This window comes from Pectinophora gossypiella, chromosome 19, assembly GCF_024362695.1.
Source record: "Pectinophora gossypiella chromosome 19, ilPecGoss1.1, whole genome shotgun sequence".
NCBI lineage: Eukaryota > Metazoa > Arthropoda > Insecta > Lepidoptera > Gelechiidae > Pectinophora > Pectinophora gossypiella.
This window is the reverse complement of record NC_065422.1, coordinates 5,216,327-5,240,892: the sequence shown is the minus strand read 5'-3', so window position 1 is coordinate 5,240,892 and position 24,566 is coordinate 5,216,327. Positions and strand designations below refer to the sequence as shown.

Sequence of the window (24,566 nt, the reverse complement as noted above, 5' to 3'; positions counted from 1 at the left end):
TATTGGGTTGGGGGTTAGTGAACCTATATACTGGGGCTATGGGGGACTATGACGCCTGCTCGACCAATGTTAATAACAGAGATACATTGGGCAGGCGGTGACTCGTCACTCACTGGTTGGGCCACCTATCTAGCCGACGCGACTGGACGGCAAGGCAGCAACATGGTTGTGAGCATCTCAGGGTGTCAAGAGGTGTACACCGTTTTCTGCGAGGCGGTTTACCCGCCTTACCAACTCGCGACTTATGCATCTTTCACTTCCACCCTGCGAGCGTATAGCTCTAACGCCCCACTCTGGCTGGCCAATGAAGTCAAGCCAGAGGTGAGAGTCCTGCGGCCCCCGCTAAGGTCCACTCCGGCCAGCCAGTACTGTCACCATCTTTGTTGCTCTTCTTTGGACTCTCTCTAGTAGTGCAATGTCCTTCCGATAGTAAAGTCTCCATATTTGAAACCCATGTTCTAACAGCGGTTTGACGTAAGTAAGTTTTGTAAAGCCTAAGAAACAATTCCGTATCTATATGATAAAAAGCTTTTCTAATTATGTATAAGAGGGAGTTATCCTTCTTAGTGATTCCAATAATGTGTTCGTCCCACTTTAGATTATGTGTTATCGTTATGCCAAGGTCTTTTTGTTTTTTAACACACTCGAGAGGTTTTGAGTCAATGGTGTAACTCAACGTGGGGTGGTTACTGCCAACATGCAACACAGTGCATTTGTCTACGTTTAATGTGATTAGCCAATCTCGGGTCCAAGCAATTACTCTATCAAGATCATCTTGGATTATATTATGGCTAATAAGTGGATTCCCTGTTATTTTCGTGTCATCTGCAAAGAGTGATATATCAGACATGATACCATGTTTAAGATCTGTAAGGTAGATACTGAATAAAATAGGTCCTAATACCGATCCCTGCGGCACACCGCTGAGGACTTTTCTGGGAACAGAGTATGATTCTCCGATGCGCACAGAGAATGTGCGATTTGACAGGAAGTCTTCAATCCACTTCACGACATTGCCTCTGATTCCAAAGGGCTCTAATTTAGCAATCAATGGTGTGACAGGAACTCGATCAAAAGCTTTTTCATAGTTCAAGTAAATAATATCTGTAGGTATTCGTGCCTCCCAATTTCTTGCACAAAACCATGTTGCTCCTCGATGATGACATTCTCTCGTGCCAAAAGCATCCTATATATCCTATAATATGTAGATATCTTTGCATGAAATTATTAAAATCGAACATTCCATTCAAAATATATTTCCAATTAGATCATCGGCTTTCCATACTTTGGCCGGCCCAAATTTGAAAGTGCCGGTCAGAGAAAAAAAATGTGTCAAACCTTTCGAGTAGATTGTTCTGAACATTTTTTACTATGACACCAGACGTGTATGACCATTAGTTTGGCTTTAATTGGATTTTAAAATTCTTGATTTCTCATTTATTTTGTATGAAAATAAAGTGCTTTGGGTAAAAAATGCGGTACGGCGGATTACAAAGGACCTTTAGAACATTTAATAATCTGGCGCAAAACATTTTTGACCGTTATCTTGACTTTTTATTCGTGTCTCTTTCCGTTTTGGTTTAAATGGGAAAAATGTCAGCCAGCGAAACAAAATAAGTCAAATCTTTTGGTAAACGACTTGAACGACGTATTTTTACTATACTACCAAATGTCGACTTTGGCTTTTATTGGACTTTTTAAAAAAACTTTTTTTTATACATTTTAACAATGACAACAAGCAGAGCTTTCCCAATGACTAGTTATTAGTGAGATAAATACTTTGTGTTTTTGTTTTGTATGTTGTTAGGTGAACTTCTATATTAATACTATCTGATTTTAGATATGACGTTGGCTGTAGTTTTTGCATTCGACTCAACGTTACGGCCTAAGTTTAGGTTGAATTATGGTATTGATTCACCTTGACTGTAAATGGTTACCACCCTCCAAAGATAGGCTTGCCATCTAGTGACGAAACTCGTATATTGGCATGACGTCTGAAGTATCTGTTAGGGAAAACAGGAGTCGGGTAGTTGTACTTTGCAAATATGCCTATCACAATGTCCTGGTGCTACTCGGCCGATAACATAGTAGGTACCTCTATCACCCCACTGTTTATTCCTTGTATACACTTTTCTTTAAAAAAAATAGTTTCTTAAGCGTGTATCACCATCAGGTAAGGTAGTGGTCAAACGCAAACCTACTTTTCAAAAGACGACCACCATATTACGCCTTTAGCAAGATAGTTACATTATCACTAGATAAAACATTTTTTGATTTTTGGAAAATCGAATTAAGTTCAAAATATTGGTCATAGTCGTTTAATGCCATAGTAATAAACATTCTGACGATCTTTTAAATAACGCGCCTGTTATATTTTATTTTTATACAAAATGAATCAAAAATCAAGTTTTTTTTAAATCCAACAAAAGCCAAACTAATTAATGGTCATACACGTTTTTGTCATAGTGAATAATGTTTACAGGTATCTTCTCGATAGCTTTGACATGTGTTTTTTGCTGACCGGCACTTTTCACACAGAAACTATAACGTAAAGTCCAACAAAGTCAAAATAATGGTCATAGACGTTTGGTGCCCTAATAATAAATGGTAAAATGGATAAGTTCTAACGGGATATACAAATATTGTTTCATGGCCGGCACTTCACATTTACACCAAAAATATATGAAAATTCAGTTTTTTTTTTAATTCGAATAAAACCGAAAATATTGACCCTACAGCTTTGGTGCCATAGTAATAAATGCTCAGACGGATAAGTTCTAAGGATATATACCATTATTGTTACTTGGCCGGCACTTTACATTTTCACCTAAAATGTATGAAAAATACAGTTTTTTAAAATCGAATAAAACCGAAGATATTGACCCTACAGCTTTGGTGCCATAGTAATAAATGCTCATATGGATAAGATCTAACGGAATATAGCAAAATTATATTTTGGCCGGCACTTTGACTTCTGGGCCGAAATCCGATGATCTCCTTTAAGTATTTTAAGAGTTCATACGACACTACGACAGAAGATAAATTGGGCATAAGTAGGCATACATTATATTTAAATGGTCTTTGTTGGAAATCCTTACTTTTAATACAAATATATGCGATAAAAAATATTTTCCCTTGAAATGGGAATTTTTCGGGTTTTTTCCCTCAGAATTGGGAAAATTCCCAAAACGCGGGAATTTTCCGGGTAAGAACCCAACACTATGTGTCCCACACATTTTATGCCTGTCGATTACCCGACCCTTTCCTTTTCGGCGGAAAAAAATGACAGATATAACTTAAAATAAAATTAGATGGTGTCTACAGGAATTAGCACCATTGGGATTATATTTTACGCATCTACAACACACTTAGCTCTCATTATTTTGGCACCGATCAAGCACAAATCGATTTCTGTAATCACGGGCTCCAATAAGTTGGTTGCTTTCCCTGTTATGGTAACTGTGTCATTGTGCTATTAACGATTTCGGTAATGACTAATGAGTCGTGTAATGGTCGTGGCAAAATATAAAGGGCCTTATGGCTTTCTCATTAAGCTATGATGTAGATTTATTATCAGGGTCAACAGTTACATAGCAAAAAGAAAAGCGTGCGAAGCAAATGTAAAAGAAAGATAAGAAAAATAATATGTTTTTTGTTTGTCACCAAAAATGTCCTCCGTGTTCCAGTGATTGAGCGTTGGGATCACGATCCCGAGGTCCCGGGTTCGAAACCCAGTGGAGATATATTACAAAAATCACTTTGTGAGCATCGGTTTGGTTCGGACATTGCGGGCTGATCACCCGACAAGGGGTGGCCTTTGCCGAGCAGTGGGACATCAATTAGGCTCCAAAAAAAGTTTCTTTATAATGTTAACCATATTTCAATTCCTTGATTCGTCTCTGGGCGCGACGAAAGCTGTGATGTCTTGCAATTTAAACCGTGGGTTGCGCACGCGCTTCAATCGGGTCGACCCACAAACATACAGACACAACATCATGTCATATGGTTGTAACTCACGAATCCTGGTGTAAACGTTGATATTGAGCCGCTTAAGTAACATAACGCAAGTAAGTAAACATTAAGAACACGAACGGTTTAAGTACCAAATTTTTCTTTCGTATATCTATAAAATTAAATTCCACGTTTGGCGGTGAGGTTGTGCTGCCACCAAAGGATGTTTTCGGGGTACCGAACTGAGCTGCTACAAGTTGGTAGTGGGCTTAAGGATCGATGATCCAACGGTGTTATGTCGGAATTTATGTTTATATGCGTCACGCTGTGTAAAGTTCGATAGCGCGTTTCAGGACTGCATTATTGAATGGTGGCGCCATCTTTTGCATGAGGATGGAATTAGCTGGTCAACTAGTTAGCTCCTAGTATAAAATACGTTACAATACGATTTTTGTGCTCATCAACGAAGTCCCTTACAGCCTGTTTTATCATATTATGCGGATAACTTATATATTATGCTGTACCTACATAGTTTTCTGTATGTCTTTGATACTGTGCTCATATGTGTCGTCCCTCAATAATAACCGTTTCTTTCTTTTTGTCTTGATTTATAATAGTCCCGGTAGATAGAAGTCATACGTGCTCGTCTTACACAAAAGCCATTATTAAGAATTGGGTCGTGTACTAGGTTCAAGATAAATTATGAAATTCTGATTACTAAATAAAGACAGATCTAAAACTAATGAAAAATATTTTTTTTCGGGTTCAATTACCGTCCGAGTCAGAAAGATTTTCGATTTAATTTTATCTTTGTGAGTTTCTTTAAGCGAGCGAGTGCTATAAAAACAAAAATCATACCTTGTAACGTAGTCTCCCGGTGTTCCAGGAGTCAGTGAGCGGTGGCGCGTACGGATCAGCGGGCGCGGCGGGCGGCGGCGAGAGGCGCGAGAGCGGGAAACGCGGCCGCCGACCCGGCCGCAAGGCGCAGGCCGACAAGCAGGACATGAAGGCCAAACTCGGTACGTTCCTATATAACAAATCAGTCACTGGCCCCGATTCCTGCAGACACCTCCTAATTTTACTTTAAGTTATACCTGTAATTTTCTTATCCACCGAAAAGGAAAGGGACGGATGATTGACAGCTCTTAATTTTAGGAAGAATGAGTAAATGAATGGATAACCCGAGCGAATCAAAAAAGTATCTCGCTGCTATGCAAACCGTTTGACGTGTGCTGTCAACATAATTCTGTCGGGTTATTGGCCAGTGTAAAATTTTTAGACGGTTGTTTTAGATTTGCGCTTAAAATTGACGCGTGTTCCATAATTTTTATGCTTGTCGATTACCCGTCCCTTTCCTTTTCGGCGGATAAGAAAATGACAGATATAACTTAAAATTAGATGGTGTTTACAGGAATTAGCATCATTATACACATAACCCACACACTAAACACCTCGTCAGTCAATCCTCTTGACACCCACACAATAGAAGATGTGATAGACTGCAAACTCAGCAAGTTTCGCATAGCAGTTAAACTCTGGCTTGCAGATACTCTGGCTTGCTTTTACAGCGTTTAATAATTCGTAGAATATTGCATCATCTTCATTAATTTAAGAGCCACGCTCTTGTCGGTGTAGCATTCTCCATTCTACTTTTTTAGGGAAAAGTAGCAGTGGTTTCCCTCTTGCCTTCCGCTTGCCTTATTGCATTATAGTAAAATTTATGTTATTGTTTAAAAAAAAACTGTGTGTATACGAGGGGAGGTCAAAAAGTTCGCGGAATGGAGGGGTTGGAGGGGGTTGGTTTGCTCGTACAGGTAGCCGCTAGTTGCACACCTCATTAACAGTATATGTACCAAGTTTGAAGCAAATCGGGTCATTAACGTTTGAATTATCGACCAGCAAACAAGTGAATCGGGAAGAACTCAGCGAATATGGAGAAAATTGAACACCGCGCCGTCATTAAGTTCCTCACCAAGCAAGGAAAATCCGCTCAGACGATTTTTCAAGAGCTGTTAGCAGTTTACGCGGACTCTGCCCCTGGTAAAACCATGGTTTACAAGTGGCATAGTCTTTTCAAGCAAGGAAGAGAGTCGATTGAAGATGACCCCCGCTCCGGACGGCCCATTGAGGCCACCACACCGGAAATCATCGAAAAAGTAGAGAAACTTGTATTAGAAGATACCCGCTTGAAGAAGAAGCAGCTTGCAGCAATGGTCGGTGTATCCGAAACAAGTATTTTAAATATCCTACATCAACATCTTGGGATGACTAAGGTCAGCGCAAGATGGGTTCCAAGAATACTCACGCCACTTCAAAAAAGCGAGCGTGTCGAGTGTTCTCGCCAGTTTTTAGAGCTCTGTGGAGAGAATAAGGAAGAAGTTATGGCCCGGATTGTTACTGGAGATGAAACCTGGGTTCACCACTATGAACCTGAGTCGAAGCAAGAGTCGATGCAGTGGCATAAAAAAGGCACACCTCCTCCAAAGAAGTTTAAGATGTCACAATCGGCCGGAAAGATCATGGCCACTATTTTTTGTGATACAGAACGTATTTTGCTGATTGATTATAAAGATCGTGGTGTGACTATAACGGGACATTACTACGCTTCTTTACTGGATAGATTGAAAGAGGCTATCAAGGAAAAAAGAAGAGGAAAGCTGTCAAGAGGTGTGCTCCTTTTGCACGACAACGCACCCGTCCACACGTGCCATGTTGCGACGGCTGCCATTCACCGATGCGGGTTCGAAAAATTAAACCACCCGCCTTACAGTCCAGACTTGGCCCCCAGCGATTATTATTTGTTCCCAAAAATGAAAAAGGAACTGCGTGGACGAAAATTTGGCGATGATGAAGAAGTCAAGTCTGCAATTTCGGCCTATTTTGACAGCAAAGAGAAATATTTTTTTTATGATGGAATAAACAAATTATTTGATAGATCCGGAAAATGTGTTAAGGTTAAGGGAGAATATATTGAAAAGGAAAAATAGTTTCGTGTTTAATTTCGACCCCCTTCCCCCTCATTCCGCGAACTTTTTGACCTCCCCTCGTACTACAAAGGTCTGTTTGTAATTAAATACCATTTCCAAATGTAATATTTTATTTCGAGGAAGAAGACGCTGCCTATTTTACTTTTTCTATTTCTCTTTTGTTTTGTATTTAGTGTACATATGCAATAAAGTATTTATGTTAGGGTGTAGGTACTACAGCAGCTGTATGCGTTCAGCTGCTGTAGTACCTACTATGTTTTTTCATAACGCATAGTTCACCAGAAAAGTAACAATAATCTGTTATTTGCAATATGAATTATTGCCGGCTCCCGGCCCCTCTTTATCAAAATGGCCGGCCCAATTAAACCATATACATTGCAGAACGTAGCCGCCAATCGGCGCGGGAGTGTCGCGCGCGCAAGAAGCTCCGCTACCAGTACCTCGAGGAGTTGGTGGCGGACCGCGAGCGGGCCGTGCTGGCGCTCCGGAAGGAACTCGACAAGGTACGTTCACATGCCTACTGCCGCGGGAGTATAATGCACACTAACTACAAGCTCCGGCGAACGAGCCGTGAACTCCGGAAGGAACTCGGCGAGGTATGTTCACATGCAGTCCACTGCCCCCGATACATAGTCTGTATCTCACATCTGAAGTTCTTCGTATCCTGACGCTTGTACGTGGGTGGAATAAAGCAAGCTCTGTTACTATCGCCGCCATTCGGTCATCGAGTTGTCAATTTCGATGTGGACGTAACCAGCGCTCCGTTGTCCAGTTGCTGAGCGCTGGGCTCACGATCCGGAGGTTCCGGGTTCGATTCCCAGTGGGGACATAATACAAAAATTACTTTGTGGTCCATAGTTTGGTTAGGACATTACTGGCTGATCACCAGATTGTCCGAAAGTAAGATGATCCGTGCTTCGGAAGGCACGTTAAGCCGTTGGTCCCGGTTACTACTTACTGATGTAAGTAAGTAGTCATTACATGAGCCATGTCAGGGGCCTTTGGCGGCTCAATGGTAACTCTGACACCAGGGTTGATGAGGTTGGTACTCCACCTCACACACACGTTAGAAGAAGAAGCAGCGCTTAGGAACGGCCACGCTTATTATTCCTCTCGTTTGTCGTATAATGTAAACACTGTCTACAAGGTAATTGGTACTGTATATATATATATATATATATATATATATATATATATATATATATAACATCAGGCCTATTTCCCGTTGGGGTAGGCAGAGCCCACGGAATTCCACTTACTACGATCCTGACACACCGCTTTCGCTTCCTCCACTGTTATTAAAGACTCCATGCATGCCCGCCAGTTCAGAGTACTACTCTAAACTATTCCGAGGACTCCGGCGGCGGTAAATAGTGCCACTGTTAAAAAGTCACTTTATACGACATTCCCTTATTCGAAATATTGCATCTACAACATACATTTTTCCGCATTCCAGTATTACAAATGGAACATGGACTTAGACCAGGGGAGGATGCCTGAGGGTTTGGAGAGCATGCTGCAGGAGATAGGCGTGGTCAAGCAGGAAGAGACGAAGTCCTTCTAGTGCACCGTGAAGGTACATCAACCCACACTCCACCAACAAAGTAGCATCAACTTAGGATACACCACCATGAAGGTACAACTAGAATCCACCATAAACATGGTACAACCATAAATAAAACACGGATATGATATCATCAGTCTAGGATCCTTCAACAAGGTACCATCAATATGAAGATACCATCAACCCATAAAAGACAACATACATCTATGTTAAATAAAATGGTTTCTACCGTTTACCAAATTCACTTTCACACGAAAAGATTAAAAAAAATAGTTTCGAAAATAATTGCAAAAATATTGATATGATGTAACTTGGAAGCTTTGAAACGAATAAAGTTAAATAGAGAAATAAAACCAATAACTGATGTATGTATATGTCGCGGTCAACTAGTCTAATTCAGCTTTTAATTAACAGCCTAGGCTTTTTACTAAATCGCTGTTCAACTAATGGCCTGAATAATATTCAACCGTAGCGTCTAATATATTTAATAAACTGGTTGAAGGTTAGGCTGTTGTTTTTCGACAAGTAATAAGTATCTTATAAAAAAAAAATTTGCTCGAGTCGGGCACAGGTAATTTCACATTTTGGTCACTACACTCTTCTTTTTTATGTAAACGCATTAAAACTGTGAGAAATACCGACGATACTGTTGCTTACCGCCGTCATATCGAAAGCGGCAGAAAGTGGAACTAAGTTTAAATGACTTCACTAGGCAATTAGTTAAACGTTATCTCCCCCCATCTCCCTAGCGTTATTCCGCTTTCACAGGGTCCGCTTACCTAACCTGTATATTTGATAGGTCCGGTTTTTTACAAAAGCGACTGCCTGTTTGACCTTCCAACCCGCGAAGGGAAAACCAGCCCAATACAGGTTAGGTCACATACCTCCGAAACGCATTTCTCGAGTATGTGGGTTTCTTCACGATGTTTGTTTGTTTATTTAAACGAAATCTAAGTCGTATACCTGGCCGTTTCGTTTGATTAAATTCCTAATTATTATTCAGGCCGTTAGTTAAACGAATAAACTAGTTGGATGCATTTTGACACCTTTTGGACGCACAAGAAAAATGGTAGACAACCAAAACTGACGAAAAACTGAAATTCCTTTTTGGTTCGATAACTATATTGTGTTTATTGAAATATGACGTCGTTTAACTCTACAGTTTTGAGTGTAATAAAGCAATTTTACTGGAGAACATACAATCCAAAATACTTATTTTATTAAATATTTATGACAGTAAGGAAATTTTAGGAAGAACAATCAAAAGAGCACGTTGAAAAAAAAATAACAGCTGTAAAAAAACAGCAATTTCAATATAAGATATTTAAAGATTTCAAGTATTTAATAAGGAGTCTTTAAGACTCAAAGTAAATAGGTAAGCTGCAAAAATTAACTGCTGTAAAACGACCATATGATATGAGTTACCTTTTTATTACGGTACTTGATTTTCTAAAGAACTAAATAGTTGAAAAATTTGAATAAATTAAAAAAAACACCTGTATAAAAACTAAAAAAATTAAGTACACAAACAACATTCTTCCACGATTGGCATAATTCTTCTCTTGACTAATTTTTACATTACAATACAACTATGAACTTTATATTTCTAACTTTTTAAAACGTAATTATTAGGAATTATATCTTTCTGCGTAAATTAAACACCATATACAAAGTGTTAGTGACATCGCACCGAATATTGACGATTATGATTCAGCAAAGAAACAAACATTTTCATGAGTTTTGCGACAAAAAAATCCACTTGATATTAAATCAGATTCATGAGCTGAATCATCCCCCTCAGTATTCGGTACCATTTCACTAACGCCCTGAATAAGTAGGCTACCGATCACTGCAAGGCACTTTACCCATAATACACATTAGCTTCTATTCTATAATTCTCCATCCATTAAACAGCCAACATTCGGTATTTCTATTAATGAGACATCGTTTATATTATATTTCTTATCCTAGGCTATTATATTTTGTATTTAAAATAAATATTCACATGTATAATAATATTGTGTAACTTTTTAATGAATATACAATTTAGGGTTAGATAATATATATTTTATAAAAACGGTCCCCGATTATTGTCGAACGCGAAGAATAAGGTAGACTGTACATAAAGGTAGTAATTTTATTATATTTAAAGCAAAAATAGCTTATTTCGTAGATGTAAATATTATACTTGTCAGACTTTTTATTTGCATATATGAGCTTTTCTAAGTCTTAATTTCTTAATATTAAAATATTAGTAAGGTAAGACGTTTTATTATATATTTAAATTAAGTAAGTACCTATTTTTATAAAATATACTTTAAGATAATAAGGACATGACAATTTTGACATGTATTTTGTATTTAAATAAAAAATATCGAATGTGGAGATATAAAGGAAATAAATAAAGCTTTTTAAGTAAATTAGTATTTGCTTAATTGTTTACGATCGGGGCGCAGTATTGTTACGATACAGATTTTTACGATACGAATTTTCCTACGAAATCAACAAAGACGTTTATTTAAAAAATCTGACTAAAATTGACCTGATATAAATTAATATGTACAACAAAAGTGACCTGTACTTTTCCAAGAAGACTATGTAAAATAGAGTAAAAGTCATACCAAGGGTCGATTCGCCAATTTGACCTTAAAGCGGTGAGGCTAGAGTGAATATTAATTTTACGACTCACGTCACTTATTATCAGGTAAGACAGATTTAGAATAGGCTAAAATGCGCATGTGGGGTGATCTACCTAAGTACCCTAGATATAGATAACATAGTTGTACAACGACTTATGTCAACTGCAAATTAACCTAGATCGTCTAACCTGATGAAAAGTGACAATAAGGCCTTATAGGGAACAGTCGCGTATTAAACACGTTCACTGTGTATGAACCACATGTGAGACAATAAAATTGAAATTCATACGTGCTTGTCCCATACGTGGTGCACTAGGAAAATGGGAAAATCCGATGTGAGGCTTTTCAGATTGGTTTTTCTTGCCATAGTGTGTCTGTGTACACAAATTCCAATGTGTTTAACGAAAAATAATATTGCACGTGAGGAGTTGATATCTAATTTTCAGTTATACAGTGAACGTGTTAAAATTACCATACGCTCTAGCTTTATGCAATAAATAGATAGAGCACAATGGACCATCTATGAGTCTAAAATGTCTAAATGCGGAAAATAGAGCCCAAACCACATCAGGTACCATATGAGGTCTAGGCGAATGCAAAGTTCTACAGTCGAAAGTCAGGGTCTATTTTAAGTGTTTATGCCAGGTTAAAAAAAAGATATCTGAAGTCCCAAAAGCCAAAAGAAAAATAAAAATAAAATGTTGCTAGCGTAAAAATATTATCTGTATCGTATCAAATGGCCCCCAAAATTCGATGTTTGAATTTGTATAGTAGTGCCACGTAACGTAATTAAGGTTTCTTTTTTTTAAATGAAAGGTAGGACAAAACTGTTAGTATTTTTGGTGTCGTAAAAACGTTGATAAGTCTTTTAATGGTTTTATAAACATGTACAAGCTTTCAGATATAACGAGAAAATACTTGAAACTGGAACTGAATCGATATGGTCACAGTATTGTTTAGCTGTCATCTAGAAATTCGGGCCATAATAGGCTACATAAAAAATAATAATATTGAAATTGACATAGACACTGATAACACACGAATGCGTCGAGTCCTTTAAACGAAGACTTGTCTCAAAGAACTTAATTCCAGGCCATATCTTTAAAAATATAAAACACCTTAAAAAAAACAACAAGTAAACCAATGAAGTCTTATGTATTTTATATCGTTTTTTTAAAGTAATAATTTTCAGTCACAAAATAAAAAAAAAATATAACCCCGAATGCTATCAGTTTTGTCTCTATCTTTGCTTATTAAGGTTTCATTAAAAGCATATCAATAGGTCGTCCTAGATGGCTACTCGTCAACTGAGTGATAATATGATTAAATCATATTTAGCGTTATTTTGTAAGCTTATTTGAAATGGCTTGAAAATCTTACATTAATGTAATACACCAAAACCAGAAATCATTTATTTTATATGTGGGATCATTAAATATCACTCTAAAATTCTATTTAAGTTTCATCTTACAACACTAATCTACCACGACTTTGAAGCGTGTTATGGCTGAGGAAAACATGCGTAATATCAAAAATACATAAAATAATTTGTTAGTAATCTACTGGCGTTATTCAAGTATGTCAGTCACAAAAGGTGTCAGGCTTATATTGAGCCGCCAAATGCCTCTGTCAAGGCTCATAATAACGACTACAGACCCCAGGGTTGATGGGGTTGGTAATCACCCTCACAACCCACACGATAGAAGAAGAGAAAACGACTACAGACTTACTTAAGTAAATAGCACCCTGGACCGACTACACGCATGAATAAAGTATATATAACATGTAAGCAATAAAACTTCATATAAGTACGAATGGCGCAAAAATGAAGAACTTTCCAGGCTATGTTCACCAAAAAAAAAAAAAATAGATAGCGCTGTCTGTGCGATTTTTATAATGGCTTGCTGAAAGATGGAAACCAATGTTCAGAACAGAACACAGCGCAGCATAATAACTATAGTGATTCAAATATAAGCCGATTGTTCCAAAAAATGGATCTATAAATCGATAATGCAGTGATGTTATATAGATAGATTTAGAGTCAACATGATCGGACAGAGGGTATTGGTACCGCCATTTTTTGTCGATTTATATTTGTTGAACTATTGCCGCTATAGACTTGTCAGCAAACTGTCGCTAGATGTTACTGTTCTCTGTACTAAAAGGGTTAGATAAATACAGCCCGCAAGCCAATCCAACCGTGTCACATTAACTTTTTTGACAAATTGAACTGAAGTATTTTGAAGTGTCATACATATGTTAGTAAGACAGGGTTCTAAATTATATTGCTCATGACTTTATATCCTTATAGTTTTGTAACTAACGTTAATACATTAGTTGGTACAATTCTTGTAATAAGTTAGAATAAACAAAAGATTTTCAAGTCACTTCAGATTTCATACCACTTGGTCTCTTGTTAGCGTGTTTTCGAACTAAGTATAATAGTTTTTTTTTATTTATATTAATCTTTTGTTTCTAGGGTAAAATGTAGTGTTAATGGATTGACGACGCGGACTAAAGTAGTATATATATGTATATATAAGATACACTCATATAGGTTACATTGTTAGGTTACTTTAAAAGTCGAAGTACGTATGGACCGAAAACTAGTAGATTCAACATAGATTTTTTTAAAGCCCAGACCTTTTATGATGTTGTAAATATATATAAAACATAAATAGGCTCTGGGGTGTATATTTTTGCTTATGTTTAGTTTTCTATGTACGTCAAATAATTAAAACCGTTACCGTTGACACGTGATTTCGTAGCATCACTAAACTATCGACTACCACTCATTTATAAAGGTTTAAAATAAAAAAAAAATAAAAACGGTTCTTGATATGAAATATTCTCTGGGTTTTGAAAATGTTTGTGCCAATTTTCAACCGAATCGTTCCACTGCACTGGTTTGAGCGGGAGTAACAGAGACAGTTACTATTGCATTTATATTGTTACTACCGAGTAAAATATGTAGTATACAAGCGAGAAAACACATGGAAAAAGCCGCACATGCGTCGTAAACCGGAACAAACCGCGCCTAAGCACCGTCCGAATGAAGTCACTGCCACGGAGATACTACCATCACTATATTTTATTGATTATTTGATCATACTACCTTCCGGAAGCATGAACGCATCCAGCCAACCTCCGTGGCAAAGAATAAATAATATTACGTATAGAAGGGACACTTCTCAAGTTCAGCTTGGACCACCAGAAAAGTAACCTCGGAGCGGATACCGAGCTTTTCTAATTTGACGTGACTTATTGTAGATTTGCAGCAAATGTCATTAACCACCGGAAAATATCGAGCGACAATCTACTACTAGCGATATAAAACTTAGAAAGATATTAAACCTTCGGATACTGTTTCAGTCACATTTTCTAACCCTAACACGTAGGTAATTATTAAGAGATATAACAGACTGTATAAAAAAAGAAAGCTCTATAGAGTCACGAGTCAACGGAATGTATTATCTTTGATTAATGTAAATACATTGTTTAAATCCTAAGCAGAAAAATATGAAGCCTTTGCCATGTTACGGTAAAAATATTTTCAAACATTTGTTTTTTTATTTATTTTTTGTCTTATTATGTCGGATGAATAATAATAACAAAATATACTTATTATTTGTGCTAAGTGTTTAATGTTTTATACTTATAATAAGTGCTCCGTTTCTATGAGTAACTCGCTTTGTTTTCATAAAATAATGTTGTTTTTAACTTGACCTCGAAAATTTTAGGTATTTTGGATAATTTAAGTCGTTTTTAAATTTTAGCATTTAACAATAAAGTTCATTTTGAGTCATTTAAATTTATCATCACACCAAAAATAGATAATAATTATATTATCGTTTTCATGCTAGGTTCTCTATATTTCTGATTAGGCTTTAAATATAATTAATAGCGTGTAAGAACAATTTATAATTATTAATATTATAATTATTGTACATAACATTATAGGGGCGCCCGACTTTTCGAACTATCTCTAGAATAAAATGTAATATAACGTGTGATTATCAACCAAATTAATGTTAAGACCGAAAGGTGGTAATAGTTGTAGAAAAACAATTCGTTATATAAAAATCGTTGTATATAACGTAATATAAACTCGTCGATAATTCGTGCATACTATTTAACGCACCATTATGCTTTTATTCCCATAACACACAATCTTATATAATAATAATCTTATATATTATATAATTGGTCGGTGTACTGCGGAATGGAAGGCGATTGGGGCAACCACTATTCTACACGCCCTATTTATAGAGTAATGAAGACGGTTGGGGATTACTCCACCGATAAGAGCGCAGCTCTTAAATAATGAGATAACATATGTAAGTATATAGAACGAAACTCAACAATATAAGTTAATATGGTAGAGCAGAAAATACGATAATGTTAATATTACATTAATCCTATTATACCTAGAGTTGCAGCGTGGCAAAGAATCGCAGAAAGATTTACTCATCAGCACCAGTCATGTTCCCTTCATCTTTTTTTATCTGTCTGTATTATAATCACCCTTGCCTTAGTCGTCTCATAATTACATCAATTCACACTTAATGTTTGTAAGTTAAAAAATAAAATATCACATTTATTTAATGCTAAAATATACCTACTCAATTTAACCACATAATCTTACTAAGTTTCGTAGTCGTCGCATATCGAACAAAAGCTGTCGCCGGTCTCATGTAGCTTAATTTTATGTTGTCGTCTTTCAAATCTGTTAAAAATACTAGGTTAAGCTTTCTGTTACTAACATAATATGGACTAGTTTTCGAAAATAATATTTTGAATTTGATTTTGAAAAGATTGCCATCAAACCGTATTCGCTTTTAGTAGACTTACAAGAGAGAGCGTACACGCTCTCCTTTTTTCTTTTGAAATTCCCTCATTTGTCACCCATATACGAGTACAAACACATTAATATGAATGATGAAGATTCATTAAATTATCGAATTCGCTTAACGCAAACGGATGGGTCAATAATCCTTTTCCCAAAAAAAAAAACAATATATTTTAATCATTTTGTGAAACAAACAAAAAATACTTTAAACTTTATGACCTCGAAACATCAAATGAGACAGGTCTTTTCCTCTCTTTATTCATAAACTCTCTCAAAAAATACCTACAATTAATTATTACACAGCTACGTTTCTTAGCCACACCATTGGTATGTATAGCATGACATATACGTGTATATCACAAACATTTAGATGTGTATATATCGGAAACGTGTTTTCCCTAGGTACTTTTAGAGTTTTTATTACTCTCGCTTATAATAGAAACTACTACGTAGGTATATTCTAAGCAATTTGTAAGATTACGTGTATATATAATGCTTAAGCAATATATAAATATAACAGTGGATCCAAAAACAGTAGTGTGTTTTGTTCTCTTATATTATTATTTTCCATTTTTATAGGTATAGGAATATACATATGATGAAAGCGGGTGGATTAATGTAGCTAATGATACGAATATTTAACTTTAAGCCATTACAATAGGTTATGTTTAAGAAAAATGAGTACCGCAATTGAACCGAAAATTAGTAGTGCAGAAAACGAAAAGATTTTCTTAATTTTAAGGTCGTAAACAGTATGAATAAATAGTAGATATATCTCTTTTTGTAAAAGTATCGACGTTTGCATATTAGTGTATTAAAGTAATAAGCTTTTAATATATAAGGTTAGAGATGAAACATCTCGTAAGGACTAAATATGTAAGTACCTAGTGATTAAGACACGTGACATCGCAAGAGCATCAAAACGAGTAGATTAGATAAGTGTGTCTTATTCTTGTTTCATTATACAAATTATTTCCTTACACACTTTTAATTAGATCATTAAAACGGTCTGTAATACCTATTAATTTTTAATTTTAATATAATTTCCTTTTGTTTTAATTTGTTATCGTACTTCCTGCGTTCAATTATTAGTTTTACGTTATTGTTTTAAGTTTCTTTATTGTATATGAATGTCACAGATAAATAAAACAATACATATTCTGGTGCTGTCAAATGTTGCCAGGTTTTCACACTCAGTATACCTATTTTAGCAAAACTTGGCATACCTTTAGCGTGTGTATTTAATGACACCTCTGTGGATCACGTCACCTTTATTTATGAAGTTATAAAGTCGTAAGATCAAATATCCTTTTAAAATCCAAACCTCCTTGTTTAACTATTGTATCTGGAAGTCTCGGCCTTAGAAGGATAATACAAAATTTACGCATTTATCGATATCAATTATTTATCATTCATCACCATGACAAATATGATCTCTTTAAAATGGCTTTTTCACAAGTTACAGTAAAGACAACGAATGTTGAATAAAGATATTGAAAAAAAAAAAATTATTGTATAATATCGGGTCGAGTTTGTTTTATTAATATTTGGGGGTTATGTGGGGTTACTCGTACCAAGAAATAATTATAAACGACACCCCAATGGTACGGTCCAGTCCTGTGCTGTCGTTGACAATGGATGACTTGGAAGTGTCACAAAGTTGTAGTGTTTTATTTATCTGTGGGCTTTATGTCCTATTGTTAAATAATGTGGCTGCATAGTCGTAATGATACTTCGTTTTTAGTTTAAAATAGAGATTGACAATAATTTTATTATTGTAGTTCGATACTCGGTTATAAAAATGTTTCAAATTTTAAATACTACCTAAATACTGTTTTTTAAAAGTTTCATTCTTATTAAGATATCTTAAAGTTAAGAAATGCCTACTTAATGATTTATAAAGAATCCATTTATCCAGTCAAGTAGAAAATATTATCTCAGGCAAATCTACAAGCTACCGAAAATAAATCTTTTTTAGGGTACTGAACCTCGAAAGGAAAACAGAACCCTTATATCACTTTTTATTTATGACGAACGTGAAATGTCTTAGCAAAAAAATATTAGATTTAACAAAAAAAGTCTGCAACACCGCTCAACAATGAAAACCTTGCTAAAAACATTTTTGATAATTCTTTTTTCATTCGAAAGGAAATTTTGTACTTTCTAGTTACGTTGGAACTTAAGCAAAATGTTTTTAGTGGGGTTTTCATTTACAACGACGATGTATCAGAGCGGTGAATATTGGAGGTAAGGCATTGATAAAGGTTTACTGGGTTTAATCTTCACTTCATAGATCAGGAAACTAAATATATTTTTTTATGTAAGCAAAAAATCATATCTTTGTATTTTTTTTAATATCGAAGATGTCATTTTAGTTCCATTTTCCATCCTACAATAATTAATCTACCGTCACCAAGACAACCAATTGAACCCTATCTTGTGTATGTTTAAATTGTTTATTGTGTACTCGTAACATGCATTCAGCTGCTTCTCTTCCCGGGCATGTCGTAAAAACCGACAGAGGGATTGTGTCATCTAACATGATGGACTAATGTTATGGGCGATAGGCTGATCCCTTATCACCATAAGGTTCATCATATCCATCTTTGGACTTCGTATCAACAGTGGCTGCAAGTTGTCTTTGATTACTTGTGGCTCTGCCCACCCCATTAGGGATTACGGGCGTGAGTTTATGTATGTATGTATGTAACATGCATTAAAAATATTTATATTTGTGTAGACGAAATTATACACTAAATATTATATCTTATGCGAAGAAATTGCATCAGATCATTACACTGTGCCAAAAGACAGTGCCTTCGAATATTTCGACAATTTGTATAGGAACGCGCAGTTTTCTAGTATGCAGTTAGTTGTATGAATGTATGAAGACAGTTACATTTGGGTAGTTTCCTAGGTCAAAGATAAATTATGAAGTTCTGATTACTATATCAGATCTAAAGGTGACAAAAAACGTTTTCTTTTTTTCTATTTAACTTATTTATGAATTTTAATAAAGAAAAATGTAATAATAAGTGCGAAATTGTGTCACGTTTTTCAATGACTTCACAGGTTGCTTTTTTATACAAATTCCATACTAATTTCGTGTTTTGACGTTTAGTAAAAAGTAACTGACTTGACTAGTTGGAACCTACCCTATTGTGTACGGTGTAAATTACATTTTAAGTTTATTTCAGTAAAATTCGCCATTAATCCAAGACATGAATGATATAAATTGAAAACATTGATGTGTCTTTTTATATATTTTGATATGTTATATATTTCCTCGCCTTGTGGTTCTCTGGAAGAAATCGCTTTAAGCGATAAGGCCGCCATTTGCCATGTACCTAGTTAAGTCTCTTTTGTAACTATTTTCGTGTACATTGAGTCCTTACTAAATAGGTATGTTTTTTTCACGCGAGGATTATTTATCTTTCAATTAATTTCTGGATTTGTACCTAACCTTCATACAACTGAATGCATAATGAACAGCTTAAATATCTAATGAGATCAACTATATCAAATTTTAGCACTGATTACTTAATAGTTACTACGTGTAATATAAATTACTAGGTACAAATTTCCACTATAATTAATTTATAACCTACTTGTTGTCGCCGGCGAGCGCTGCGTGCTAAAGTATGCCTAAATACTCAAGGATACAGTTGTTATCGCTTCGCACCGCGTGGTGCCATATCAACAAATGAATATTTCCACATTTTCGATTTTCTGTGTGTATCTATCCGGTGATAGGTATACTTAAATGAATGAAAGCATTTAAAACGGCATTTTGATTTGCGCATTTTTAATTATATTTTTATAAATTTTGTACAGTAAGCAAAAAATTGTCTGGTAGGGTCAGTATTTTTTTAATCCATATTAAATAATGGCAACGCAACGGCGTACCTAACTTTAAAGACAAAACAGCGGAACGAACAAAAAATAAAGGCAAATGTGCCGATTAAGTCGTCGCTGATGTCGCGAACTTACGTATGTGCAATTTTTGTAGAAACTCATTCACACCTTTTATAATTGTCAATAAGACACAAATCACTTTAGCAAAAAATTACGGATATGTCAGTTAGCATAGTCAGCCACGAAGTAAGCGCCGTATACTGCCCGATCCTTGATAGGTAATTAACACGCGCAAGAACACACACACACACAGAGTATTGCTTTCAAGTTCTAGTTTGGATATGGCCTGGTCTATAGTATTAGGTATTTACATTAAAATCACGTTCATAGTAAATTCTGCTATTATTCCATAATTAAATCATGTCAACGCATTCGAGGACTCATATCTGTTCTAACATGAAACGAGGTGCCTAACTTTAAATGTAAAGACAAATCAGTGGAACGAATTAAAAATAAATACAAGCTCGAATGAGTAAGGGCTATAATTATGCGACCCGACCCGACTCTCATTGAGGGACTTTTTAATCGACGTTCCCCAAACACACGATAGATGGCGTTGTTCACTTTTAACGTGATAATTAACTATTTTCTCAGTTTTCCTGTTTTCGGGTTATTTAAAAGTTTAATGAAATGACAGAGGCATATATAAAACTAATTGTTGCTTGATATTTGGATCACATTATGTATAGAATGATATTATATAAATATTGTTTTTCTTTATTTTGATCAGAATAATAATGGGCCCAAGTTGTAATTGTACCTTGGTGTAATAAAAAGGGTTATCATTTATACCCAAAAATAAAAATAAAAGATGCATATGTCTGTTATCCATGAAATTAGAAGTTTAAACGAAGAAAAAACTTAATAACACCATCTATCGTGTTTTTGGGGAATGCCGAATTGGAAAGTCTCTCATAAGGTAATTAACACATGCAAGTACCTACGTAGAGTGACGGAGTACTGCTTTCGAGTTCTGGTCTGGCTATGGTCTGGTCTATGGGTATTTGCATTAAAAATTCAAACCACGTCCTTAGCACATTGTGGTAATACCTACTAATTATTTCCATTATCGAATTTGGATGGGCAAAGATTTTTCGTCTCCTAACTTGCTATTGTTTTTATCAAATAGTTGACAAAAAAGTTGTAAAAAGTTGGTAAAAGAGTCATATAGTTGACAAATTATTTTTAGGTAATAGTTAATAAAATATTTTAAAGGGATTGCTATAATAGGTACTGACAAGATAGGTACTTTATCAAACAGTTACAATTTTTTTTTGGGAATAACATAGGTAAATAAAAATAAGTGAGACATTACATGCCTACAACCTGAGCCTACAAAAATGGTACTTAATTTTAAGTTTTTTTTTCATGCGAAACGTAACTCGTTTGAGACTTACGAAACTTTTTGATTTACGTGATAGCTAATTACTTTAGTTTCAACTTTTATAGTTGCCCGGAGTAAAATTATTTTGTCCGGACACCGTAGCACGCACTTACCTATGTCTATGTTAGCCATATTTGTTGGACATGTAACTTTTTTATAACCGAGTATTTTGAATATATGCAAGTGTGTTGTCGGCAATCCGCCTTTATTATTTCTATTAAACAGGTTGAATTTAATTTAAACAGTCATACTAACTTTAGCATTATTTTCCTCAGTTTTTATTATTTTAGAAGTGGTGTTGAATCTAAATTTTGTTATTAAAATTATTGAAAAAATTTTGTACAATTAGGTACCGGAAAAACTTACCAGTTTTTAACTACAAATACGTTAATATTACACTCTACACTCTATAAAAATTTGACAATTTAATTATTAATATTTCACTCTAATTAGTCAAATCTACTTTTTACTCAACGTCACAAGCTCAACATGATTTGTATGAAAACGCAATATATGAGGACTTAATAAAAAGTGACGTACTTATTTTATCTCAATTGAATACTACAAAAATGATATTTTTATACGTTTTATCCCCTCTTTATTTATCATTGTGTAATTTATCTTTCACATAAGAAACTACCCTATCAGAGAGTTTGTCCGGTACGTAATTGTACTATATAGTAACTTAACATTCTTTCGATTAAAATTTAAATATTCTATAAAGTTTTACTTCTGTATATAAATATTATGTTGTATTGTATTATATTGTCGACCAGCTTTTATATCTTTGTATAAAATACAAGCATTCGTACGACTAATATTCCTTCCATTGTCGCCTCACGAAAATCAATGAGTTTATCGATAGGTCTATCGATGCAATACTATCTCAGTATCATATCTACTGAAAGTATCGAATCCATACAACCTGTCTGTCAATAGTCCCATCGATAACATTGATATTTCTTAACTTACATGGCAACACTACAGAGATATACGTAAGGAACATAAGAACGTACCCCAGACATCGGGGTATATTTTTCTTAATATATAATGCAATTTAACATAATATCAAATCTAAAAAATACTAATACAACCATAAGTAAATCCACCTCAAGTAATTAAGTACACCTAAGGTTAGAATAAACGACGAGACAAATGGGAATAAGAATAGTAGTGTGTACATATATTATATAAATATATTTGATCGTATATATTTGTCGCATAAAACCGACCGTCGTCGGATGCGCCCGCGGGGTTTCTCATACATTATGTAGACTGTACATATATAATACGAAGATAAGTTATTATTAACTATAAGTACTTAAAGGACTTTATCAAATAGAGTCTAAATAACACCAATTACAATTCCGAATCAAACTAACAACTTGCACGCGGTAGATTAAAAAATGTTATACAAGACACCGTTTATTTATCATTTATTAACCAATAAGTCTATCTGCAATATTAATCTACATCCAATAATATATTTATTTAAGTTAAGCAGGCAACAAGGCCGTTACTAGTTTGTACCTTCGTCTATGAATAGCGGGCGAATTCTATCGCGTGTGAAAAAAGAAATTGAAATGGCGGAATAACAAAATGGCCGCCATACAAAGCGTTCTAAGATATTTGCTTAATCGTTAGAGGTAGGTGGGTTGTGTTCGATCAAATGTTATTCGACTTAGAAAGCTCAAAGCACTACCCTCCCGATGTTGCTTTAGCACCGGGTACCATCTAGTAACAATAATACTAGTTCTTAAAAGTAAAAATGTACTTTACTTACTTTGTCGCTTCGGTGCTGTGTGACGGTACACTTCCGCGGAATCGAATACTTATATAAATTAACAAATCTAAAGGAACAGTTCAAGTATTGTTTTATTAACTTTCTTCTATTACGTGGCTTATATCTACCACTGGTCTTTAATATGAATAAAATGCGCATAAATTCAGAAATTATTAAGTAAAAAAATACATACTCAAAATTAGTTTATTTTCAATGTAGGATCATCAGAGAACATATAAAAAGTCAAGATTCTATTTTACTATAAAAATATACCACCACTTAGAAACGTGTTGTGGCTCAGGAGAAGTGGCGCAAAATACTCGGTAAAAATTATTTTTTTAATGTAACTAACCTAACCTTTTATTTTTAAAAACAAATACTTTCATGAAATAACTTAATATAAATATAGACAATAACGCACATTAAAAAATATTATTGCCAATGTTCTAATTGTAACTGTGACATATTGAATATCATTGTAAATAATTATATATTCACAATAGACAATTAAATTGTAGATTTAAATCGTGCTGTAAGAACAAATTCTTTGTAGCGACTAAAACATTATAATATTGTAATTGAACTCTAACATTAATATATGTACCCTATTTAAATTACGCTAATAAGTGTTAACATTTATTCTCATTTTAAAGTATGGGGAGTCAATAGGGCTTTTAGGCGTCGTAAGTTACTTTCTTTTTAATATGCTTTTGCTAGGTGATATTGTGGACTAACGCGAGCGTATAATATTAAAAAGTTCAGGAATTCTCGACTCAAATTCAAACTACAAATATTAACAGCGAGTCTGGTCCCGGCGTCTTTTTGTAGTTAGGGTAGGGACCGTTGTACATTGTTAGATACTATATATATAGCCATCTAGTAATTAGTTTTCGCGAAACATAATAAGCTTACATGTGGAAATAAGTGTCTCCTAGTGACAGTGTATCGTAGTTATGAACACTTTGACAGTTAGCACTAAAGCTCGCCGCCGCCGCTCCATATGCGCGCGTTTTAGCGGCAGCTTTTTAATAGTATGACGAGGGACCCTCTGTTTTAAGTAGTATATTAGTTACTACATTCTAGTAGTATCGATATGTAATATAACTGCACTTACTACTCAAAAATTAATAAAAACTGCCTCGCATTTCATTTAACCGCTTTTTGTCCCAAAACCGGATTTGGAATTATTTATCGTTTATGATCTCTTGTGTCTGCCTGTAGTTCAGACCCGGATGGAATGAATGGAATTTATTGTACATTATAACATAAAAATAAATATAATTAAAGGTGGGTTTATTTCTAAAAGTGATCTTACGGTGAGAAACATCAATCTATTGAATCTAACTAAAACTAATAGACACTCTTACTAAAAAAACACATATGTGAATCACCCCCAATACCTGTAGTCTAAAAGTCTGTCCTCTGATACCATGCGTGTCCCATTATTAACGGCGATACGGCTCACCACCTATCACGTTGATCAAAGAGAAGGCT

At 35.0% G+C, this 24,566-nt stretch overlaps 1 protein-coding gene across 1 annotated transcript in view; it reads left to right on the top strand.

The window, feature by feature from the left end:
• Nucleotides 1–14,133, top strand: part of LOC126375592 (REPTOR-binding partner) — a 29,028-nt gene extending 14,895 nt beyond the window's left edge. Inside the window, exons 2-4 of the mRNA XM_050022593.1 lie at nt 4,838–4,970; nt 7,320–7,441; nt 8,395–14,133. Coding sequence (XP_049878550.1) covers nt 4,838–4,970; nt 7,320–7,441; nt 8,395–8,502 — 363 coding nt within the window. The 3' untranslated portion in view covers nt 8,503–14,133. The remainder of the gene's footprint in view (nt 1–4,837; nt 4,971–7,319; nt 7,442–8,394) is intronic.
• Nucleotides 14,134–24,566: the final 10,433 nt, after the last annotated feature.